This window comes from Sebastes umbrosus, chromosome 6 (genome assembly GCF_015220745.1).
Source record: "Sebastes umbrosus isolate fSebUmb1 chromosome 6, fSebUmb1.pri, whole genome shotgun sequence".
Taxonomy (NCBI): domain Eukaryota; kingdom Metazoa; phylum Chordata; class Actinopteri; order Perciformes; family Sebastidae; genus Sebastes; species Sebastes umbrosus.
The window spans coordinates 23,626,998-23,636,782 of NC_051274.1; the positions used below are offsets into that span (position 1 = coordinate 23,626,998).

The following is a 9,785-nucleotide window of genomic DNA, read 5'->3' on the forward strand; positions in this document are numbered from 1 at the left end:
CTTATTAATTTAATTTTAATTCTCGCGAAGTTCAACATTCACAAGTTGTAAATTTACCAAAAAAAAAGCCTAATTTCTTTGTATTTATGAAAGAAATGGAATTATATCTGTCAACAATTTCTTCCTCACAAAACAAAAAAGCAATGAAAACAATGAATGTATGCAATATCTTTAAAGTTTTTAAGTGAAATTATTTTTATTATTTATTTATTTTTATTATTTTATGTTTGTTTTGTTTCATTTCTGTTGTCCTTTTATGTTTGTCACAACTCTTTGTTTATGTTTTCGCTATGCTCCTTTTGTATGTAAATGTTTTTAATGTTTTCTGCTGTTACTATGGATACTGTAATTTTGAAATAAATAAAAGAAACCAACGGTACGTCACGAGAAAAAATAAAATCTCGCGATGTTTGGAGAGACACACCAGTGCGTTTGTCTTGAACGTTGGAGTTAGCGGTTAACTATTTAGGTAGCAGTTATCATTATTTACCGGTTACCACATCTACTAGGTAACACCGTTATCTACACCGTGGTCCGACGAGGGAGCTGATAAAACAGCGGAGATGTAAGTCTTGGGGTTTATTAAGTAGCTAGACGTTAACGATCGTTGCTAAGTAATTAGCTACGAGACTTTGGTAGTTGTGGTAAGCTAACGTTAGCTAACGGTGCTAAACACACGCGTTAGCCTCAACGGTTCATGCTGAAACCTGCTGTCAAAGACTGGAAGATAACTTTCCTCCCATGTCTACTGTATAATATGATACCACCGTGTCTCACAGAAGACTAACAAACTCTAACGTTAGTTTGTCTTTACGCGCCTTAACGTCAGCTCCTCCGTCGTCGTTAGCTAGCAGGCTAATGCCTAGCAACACACGTTAGCACTGAGAAAGCGTAGTGTCATGATGAGCTGGGGAGATTTCACTATAGCTTCTCTAAAGCTAACACCAATTATACACTGCTTTGTCAGAGATAACACAACGCTGTCCTCATCCAGGACAATTTATTGTGGTTAATAAATAATCATACAGCTTTACTATTAATGTACTCGACTCCCTTTCAGTGTGATAATCTAATTACTGCTGTGGTACATGTGCACTAGGTGTAATGTCAGCAGGTGCATTGTTTCGATTAAAGGGTTTGTTGTAAAGTTTTTCTTAGAGGAAACTGAATTGCTTTTAGGTATGAATGATACTTCACTGTCATGCTAATCTGGAATGAATGAGTGACGCATTCATCAACATGACCTTAAATATACTGCACCCTAAACACGTGGACAAGCTGCACTCATCCAGGAAAATATTGTTCTCCTCCACTGTGGTTAAAATAATCATACAGCTTTCTATTAATGTTACCCGACTCCCTTTCAGTATGATAATCTAATTATTGCTGTGGTACATGTGCATTAGATGTAATGTCAGCAGGTGCACTGTTTCCATTAAAGGGTTTATTTAAATATACTGCACCCTAAACACGTGGGCAGGGTCTGGAATTAAGTTTTTTCCTCATCTGCCACTGTGGCAGGTCACTGAACATTTCTACCGGCCACTCAATTTAGTTTTCTGCCACTCCTGAAATCTATGTAGAACACTTTAAAACTGTAAACACTGAGTCAGTGGTATCAGACCCTAGAAATATGGAATATATTATGTAACCTTAATCTAATCCCTGACTATTTCCAAGTCCAATCTGCCATGGCTGTAGATAGGGTGACGCCATATAGGTTTTGACATTAACTATGACAATATTGTATACATAATTCAATGCCTCTTAAATAATTTTATATATATAGTTATGGTTACAAACTCTCTCTACCTCCCTACACTTGGGTGTACTGTAATAATTTTTTTTCAAATTTTCTATAGATATCTGAATAATACTATTATCATGAATTATATTGGCCACAATAATTGTGTTATGAAATTCTTACCTGCCACAGCCAACATTTACCCTGTATTTGGCAGGTGGCAGGTGCTAATTTGATTCCCTGCACGTGGGTCACAGCAGGATAAACCCAACCAATATTAATAAACGGGACACTCCTCGTTCTTGATTAATTACCATGTCAGATTAGAATGAAGCATGTGTGATAGTGGATTGTATTAATGTCACTTATTTCCTCTTCCTACTCTTTTTGTCATTAGGCAGCCTGCAACAGCCAAGTGGTATGACAGTCGGGACTATGTTTTTGTAGAGTTCTTCGTGGAGGACAGTAAAGATGTGAGAGTACATTTCGACAAGACTCAATTAGATTTCCGGTGAGTTGCATTAATATTACGTTAAATGGTAATATTCCTGAGAATTTCTTATCCCTCCCAGAATCATCTTAAAGAAAATATGAACCTTAAAGGGATAGTTTTGGTGTTTTGAAGTGGGGTTGTATGAGGTACGTATCCATAGTAGGTGTATAACTACCTACAGTAGATGACGGTCGGCACTAGTGGTGCACAGATATTCAGCCAATACTGACTTAAATACCTGAATCGGGTACTCAGTATCGGCCGATACCCAAAACCCAGGTATATGGACTGAAAAAGTCGGATGACTGCATCCTTAGTTGGCACGCCCCCAGTTTGGAGAAACAGACAGGAGATCCAACACTGGAGCAAAGCCATACAGTGCTGTGGATGGGGTTGGCAGCAAAACCTATTTTAGACAACTAGAAGAAAGGCTCACATAAAAAAATAAAATATCCATTTAAGTGTACGCTATATTAAGAATATTTTCACTGCTTTATCTTGCCGTCAGACAGCCCTTACTGACGGAGAACTGAACTGAAAGTGAAACTTATATATGCTCTCTCCAAAGCCAGCAGGCTCAGATGACAAAAACAGTATAGATACGTTTCACTTTCAGTTCACCGTTGGAAAATATTCAAAATATAGTGTACACCTAAACAGATATACATTTTTTTTTTTTAGGTGAATCTTTCTTTTAGGTGGCTAAAATATGTTTTACTGCCGTCCCCATCCACAGCACTGTATTGCTTTGCTTCAGTGCCAGTGCTCCTGTCTGTTTCTCAATGCTGGGGGTGTGCAGATGTCATCTACTTTAAGTAATACACCTACTATGGATAAGTACCTCATACAACCCCATTTCAAAACGCCCAAACTATCCCTTTAAGATGCTTTTTGGAATCAGGGCCCTGATCTGTGTTATAATGCATGAATATAATGATGAGAGTACCAATTGTGACCTTTTTTCTTTTCACCTTACAGCTGCATCTGTGGACTAGATGATGTCAAGCAACAGAATACAGTGGACCTTTTCGGGGACATTAACCCCAAAGTACGTTTGTCAACTGTAGACATATTTGCAATTATACCACGTGTTTTACTCCTTCAAAGCCTTCATCAAACTCTCTCTGTTCCACACAGGGCTCCAAACACAGACACACCGGCAGGTCTGTGTTGTGTTGTTTACAAAAAGTAGAGGGTGGGAAAGCATGGCCACGACTTACTAAAGACAAGACAAAGGTAACTTTCATTCTTTCAACTAATCTATCCATAGATATTACTCACTTGTCTGTTCAGGTACAGAGTTGTTGCAAACCAGTACTGCTAATTTAAGCTAATTTATTTAAGATACATATTAATAAAACTTGCATCTGACTGCCTAGTCCTGGTACTAGGGCTGGCAATCGATTCAAATATTTAATCGCGATTAATCAAATAATTGTCCATGATTAATTGCAAATAATCGCACATTTTCTATTTGTTCAAAATGTACCTTAAAGGGACATTTGTCAAGTATTTAATACTCTTATCAACATGGGAGTGGGTAAATATGCTTGCTTTATGCAAATGTATGTATGTATATATTTATTATTGGAAATCAAATGCCACCTAGCTTAACAGCAAATATCAAATAAAGTAAATATCAACATTAAAAAAACAGCTGTAATAAACAGATTACATGTTAAATATTGCCTGACTTAAACTTAAATCTATCTTCTCTTAGTGCAACTGGCTGAGTGTGAACTTCACTAATTGGAAAGACTGGGAGAACGACTCAGATGAGGACTCAAGTTTTGACAAATTCTCAGAGGTAAGCATATTGAACATGTACCGCGTCTAAAGTGTGAGTATGTCCATATATACTGTAGTGCTGACATATTGATTTTTGTCTCGTGCATTTCTCCAGATGATGAACACAATGGGAGGAAATGATATCGCTGATTTTGAAGAAAATGCAGAAGACGAGGTATGTTTATTATGATTTATGCATTATGTTTTCTGGTTGTCCGTCCGTCCCATTCTCGTGAACGCGATATCTCAGGAACGCCTGGAGGGAATTTTTTCAAATTTGGCACAAACGTACACTTGGACTCAGGATGAATTGATTAGATTTTGGTGGTCAACGGTCACTGTGACCTCATAAAACATGTTTTTGGCCATAACTCAAGAATTCATATGATAAGTATGACAATTTCACACAAACGTCTAACAGGATAAAATTATGACGTGATGACATTTTGGACAGACATGGAGTGTAAACTGCAACTTGACTGGTTGGTGGAGGCATACAACCATGATACATATAGTATTTTTTTTATATGCTTCATATCCTTTATTTCAGAGACGGGCGTTTTGTTTGGAGAAATGTTAATCAAGTCAAATTACCAGGTGAAGCAGTGTATGAAGAATTGTTTTTATTGTTTTTGCTTTTTGTTTTGCAGCACGATTGTGCAGACAGCGACGATGAAAGTAAGTACTATTCTAAAAGAGCTGTCCGGTAATTTGTAATCAGTAGTCACTACATCCCATGGGTTGAGAAGACTTAATGCTAGGCAAATATGGCTTTTAAGGATCTGTTAAGAAAGCTATAAAATGTTGGGAAAAGATGATATCATTTAGGGTGTCACGATTCTCCAAATCCACGATTCATTTTGACTTTCGATTTTTAAGGTCATGATTTAATTTAAACATTCATCAGCTATGCCATTGTTGTTCGTAAAGATCAAAAGATCATTAGTTTTATGTCCTGACAACTGTAATTTACACTTTCTAATTCTTCTTTAAAAAGCTACATGGTATCAAGCGTGATATTTTTTGGGACTGTACCACACTAAGACTATATAGTCAAATTCAAATAATTTATTTAATATGTAATAACAATAACTTTTCACCAGTTGTTTGGGGGAAAAAACTGTTAAACAACAAAAAGAAGATCCACTAGATGGCAGGAGGGAACTTTACAACAACCGCTTGAGTTTCTCAGAGTTTACGAGTTGCGCCTGAATGCACTGTGAAGTCCCTGTCGGAGCCCACATGCTTTACAGTACAAAGCATTGTAAACACACAATTTTAAGTGGAGATGGCGCAACCACGGCTGAAATGGCCAAACAGTTTGCTGAACGGTGTTTTTTTTGGTTGCTGCAGTCTCTAAATCTTCTGCAGCCTACAAACTGCAGTTTTTCTGTCAACGATGCATTCGTTGTTTACATAACTGATGGAGAAGACAAAATGTTGCCACACCGGTGACTTCAGGGAGGCAAGAGGATTTTCCAGTTCTGTTATTTCGTCGTCATCTTCGACTCCGGCAGTGGCCATGGTATCTCAAAAAGAGCATCTACAGGCTACCGATAAGATACGCTGTGTGGTCTTTGAAGTGTTTTTCTTCTCTTTTTTTTCTTTTTTTTCTTCATACGCAAGCAAGAAAGCAGGGGTGGAGACAAAGATAGAAATCGAAAGCTTATTACGATCGATTTTCGATTGAGTCAAAATCGTGACACCCTTACCCCATGTAGTATGGTGATGGTATGTTAGAAAGGACTTGATTGTGTAAGTCTGTTCTTGAAGGATAATTAATTTTATTCAATTAATGGCTAACTTTTGCCATAAAATGACAAGTCCGTATTAGTTTGGGTATGGGTGCACATAGGTACATCCAAAAAGCCTTATAAACCATCTGTAAATGCTTTATTGTGTTCCTATTAATATGTGAATTATTAGAGTAAAATCTAATCACAGGCTCGCACACATCACATTTTTAATTTTGTCTCTCTTCCAGAATTGCCTGACCTTGAATAGATGACCATGGATGCCACCTCAGCAGTAAACAAAGCGAGTTGTCAGTCGGTTGAAGAGAGAGACTAGACATGAGTTGGGCAGCCACGTTGGAAAAGAGAGCTCAATTCTTTACTTAGTTTCCAAAGCGAAACCCCTCCAGGGAATGACGGGGAGCGACTATATACAGACTGACTGACTGAATACAGACATGCACAGAGATCCATAGCGACTTACAGTGCTGTGCTTTGCTGTTCTGTTCTGTTCTGCATGGACAATTCTGTTCAAATGAAATTGTTATTGTTCATTGACTTAAATGACTGTAATGGGATGTGCTGATGTCTTACACCTTCTCTCTCTCTATCTCTCTCTGTTTTTTTGCGATGTCAGGTTATGTATTAAACATTGTGATTTCTAATGAAAAAAAAACAACTCAAAATGCCTATTTTCCAAAAAAGTAGATTTTTTTAATAACAGATTATCCCCTTTTAATGTTTGTATTGTAAAATGCACCTCTTTTGTTTGTTAATTTAAAAAGCCAGCGTTCCGCTTGAAATGGGGTTTCCAATGTATGCCAGCATCTGCAAATATTTAACAATGGTTTCATTTTTCAAAACATTACAGCATTTAAAATAAACAGATATGCTTGTGCTTACAGCTTGTGTTGGGGTTATGGTAGTGGAGTGGTACAATCTTTGCATATAATCATACCTTTGCAAAGGGGAGTTTGTTTCTTGATGCCAGTGTTCAAAACATTGTAGCAGGTACAAAGATGAATTTTCTTCCATATGCATACTGAGGTCAGGGCAGAAATTGATGTAGTCTACTAAGAGTTTCCCAAATAGTTAAAACAATACAGGATTTAAATGTTTGTTAATCAGATACACTAATAGAACTATGCTTTGGAGGCTTGTGTGTTTGATTGAACACGTGTTGAACACTTTTGCGTTTGTCTGATGGTGTGGGAGTTTGGGTATACATTTCTAATAAACTGTTTGAACGATGAATGCGAGGCCTTATTAGTATTGAAGCATCATTTTTGTAAAGCTCTTTTTTTTTTTTTTTTTAAACTCATTGAGGTTTAGTAGAGCTGTCCTTGATCAAAGAAATTCCTCATCGATCTGTAAAGATCTTTAAAGTTGAGTTTCTCCAAAAAGAATCACAAAAGCACCACTTTAAATCTTGTTTACTAGAGATGTCATAAGTATCTTGGAAAAAGGTCATTCCGCATGAAAAAAAGCATAAAAACCAAATAATCGACTAAAGAAATCTTAGTCGACTAAGACCAAAACGACTGATTAGTCGACTTGAGGGTCCAGCTCTCAAGTTTAGAGAAAGAATCTGCTGGAGGAAGGGATTATTATTCATTATTATTGTGAGAACGTGGTCTCAGTATTAAGCAATGTTTTAAAGATTGGTTCACATTTATCCATGTCTGTCTTAAAAGCAATACTTGCATGCCCAAACGTACATTGAGAGAAATGTTGGTCACTGTAATTATTCATACCAGAGTTATTATAGTAAACAAACAAAAATAAGCAGTGAAAAATATTTGTATTAATCTGAAACTGAATAAAAACGATATCCTTTAAGTAAAACTAAACTGAAAAAATATTGCCTGGGTAAAAAAACAATGAAAATTAATGCAAATTAATTTCAACTCTCGTGACGTTGAACCACAGAAATTGAACAGACTTGACCTTCCAGGAGATGGTGCTAATATCAATCATTATGGCCATTCCTACACAGTTCTCCATCCATATATTTTGTATGTATATGTAGCTAAATACTTCTGAGACATTATAGCTGCCCCTAACAAAAACAAACTAAAACTAAACCTTTCTCAAAGAATAAACTAAAACTAGCAAACACACTTTGAAAATTAAACTAAAATCAAATTGAAAAGTCCACACTAAAAACTCTAATAATCCTTCTTCATACTGGCCACAAAGAGATCCATTCTTAACACAACTCCAATTTAAGTGATGGGAACAAACTCATGAATCGTTGCTCTGTGCAAAAATGTATTCTAAAGGTCATCTGAAGATAATATGAGGCTTCAACAGACAAATCAAAATCAAAAGTTATTGTCCGAAAACAAATCTGTGTTTCCCTTGAACATGTTTCCTTGCTGCAACAGTAACCCAAAGAGGGAATTTCTCACTAAAAAGTCAGAAACTTTGCAAAATACCCACCTGCTTTGTCTAACTCAGTCTGCTAAAACCTCATATTAACTGTGGTTGAATGGATTTTGTCTCTCATCTCTTTACATTGGAATCATTCAGGAAGGAATCTCTTCACAGCCAGTGTGGAACAATTACATATAGCTCTTTCAATTTCCATATGAGCATGTGAAAATTGTATTAAGACACACTTTAAAACTGGAAACCTAACCTTTAACCAAGTCCCATGGAAATGTGAAATGCTTCTGTGTTACTACTGTGTAGTGCGTATGTTTTTGATCACTCTACTCTCACTTCTCACTGACGTTACGAAGGGAGTTTCAGGGGATTGCCAACTCCTCTGTGCTTTCATACTGAGTGCAAAAAGGAAATGGAAACCTAAAATTCCTGTTTGGGATTTTTTTCAAAACATAGCAACAGCTGTAAATACTTCCCTCGCAAGTCATTAGCAACGATGCCAACTCATAATTCTGTGATGCTTATTGGATCTGGTATTAAAGGTCATTCATCATTGGGCAAAAGTTCCATAATAACCTTTCAGTATGTTGTAATTCAAGTGTTCTGAGAGATAACTAGACTTCTGCACCTCATCATGGCTCTGTTTTCAGGCTTTAAAAAATCGAGCCGGCTCTCTGTTACTGTAATGTTTATTTCTCGCCTCAATTTTTTCAGAATCATCTTGTAGTCCACAGTTTAGCTGTAAAATTAGAAAGTTTGTGACGCCTCCGCCATTGTGAAATCTGGTGAAGGAACGCCAAGTACCGGTCACATGACCGGAGCACAGCCAATAGGACTGCTCTCTCTCTGAAATTACCTGTGATTGGCCAAAGTCTCCCGCCACGGGCTAGGTTTTCTAAAGCCTGAAAACAAACAGAGCCATGAGGAGGTACAGAAGTCTAGTTTTCTCTCAGAACACTTGAATTACAATATGCTGAAAGGTTATTATGGAATTCTTTCCCAATGATGCCAAAAATATACTGCCTACTGCCACTTTAAATACTTGACAAATCTCCCTCTAATATACATTTTGAACAGATAAAAAATGTGCGATTAATTTGGGATTTAATCACGAGATTAATCTTGATTAAATATTTTATTTGATTGATAGCCCTAGTTTTGAAATAGTCTTAATTGATCATAAGTTATTAGTTTTAATTATTTTTTATTATTTTTTTTAATAATCTTAATCTGTAACTAAAGATTTAAAAAAAATCTATGAAGTGGAGTAAAAAGTACAATATTCCCATCTGGAGTAGAAATATAAAGAAGCAGAATATGGAAATACTCAAGTAAAGTACAAGTACTGCAAAATTAGTACTTAAGTCCCGTACTTGAGTAAATGTACTTATTTACTTTCCACCCCTGGCTGCATGTTATTGTGTACGTGTCAGCAGTCTGGACCCAGAGAACAGGAAAATACAATGCAAGCACCTTTTCAACGCCATCCTCTGTAAAACTAAACTGTGGGCTTAACGCCACAATAGGTGGTTTAACACCAACATAATACTCATCACAATAGAGGTGCACCAACTGGCAAACTAATAAACAGGATCAACACGATTTATTATTAAAAAAAAAAGCACCATTGTTCATTATA

At 36.5% G+C, this 9,785-nt stretch overlaps 1 protein-coding gene across 1 annotated transcript; it reads left to right on the forward strand.

Moving 5' to 3' along the window:
- The first annotated feature begins 403 nt into the window (after nt 1–403).
- ptges3a (prostaglandin E synthase 3a (cytosolic)) lies at nt 404–7,012 on the forward strand. Its single transcript, XM_037772089.1, has 8 exons — nt 404–565; nt 2,142–2,255; nt 3,216–3,285; nt 3,375–3,473; nt 3,958–4,044; nt 4,141–4,200; nt 4,676–4,703; nt 6,010–7,012. Coding segments are annotated over exons 1-8 (480 nt in total). The 5' UTR covers nt 404–563; the 3' UTR covers nt 6,030–7,012.
- The last annotated feature ends 2,773 nt before the right edge of the window (nt 7,013–9,785 follow it).

Coding starts and splice junctions, on each gene's coding strand:
- ptges3a (XM_037772089.1), top strand. Junction 4,201..4,675: donor AAGAAAATGCAGAAGACGAG/GTATGTTTATTA, acceptor TTTGTTTTGCAG/CACGATTGTGCAGACAGCGA. Junction 4,704..6,009: donor TGCAGACAGCGACGATGAAA/GTAAGTACTATT, acceptor TCTCTCTTCCAG/AATTGCCTGACCTTGAATAG.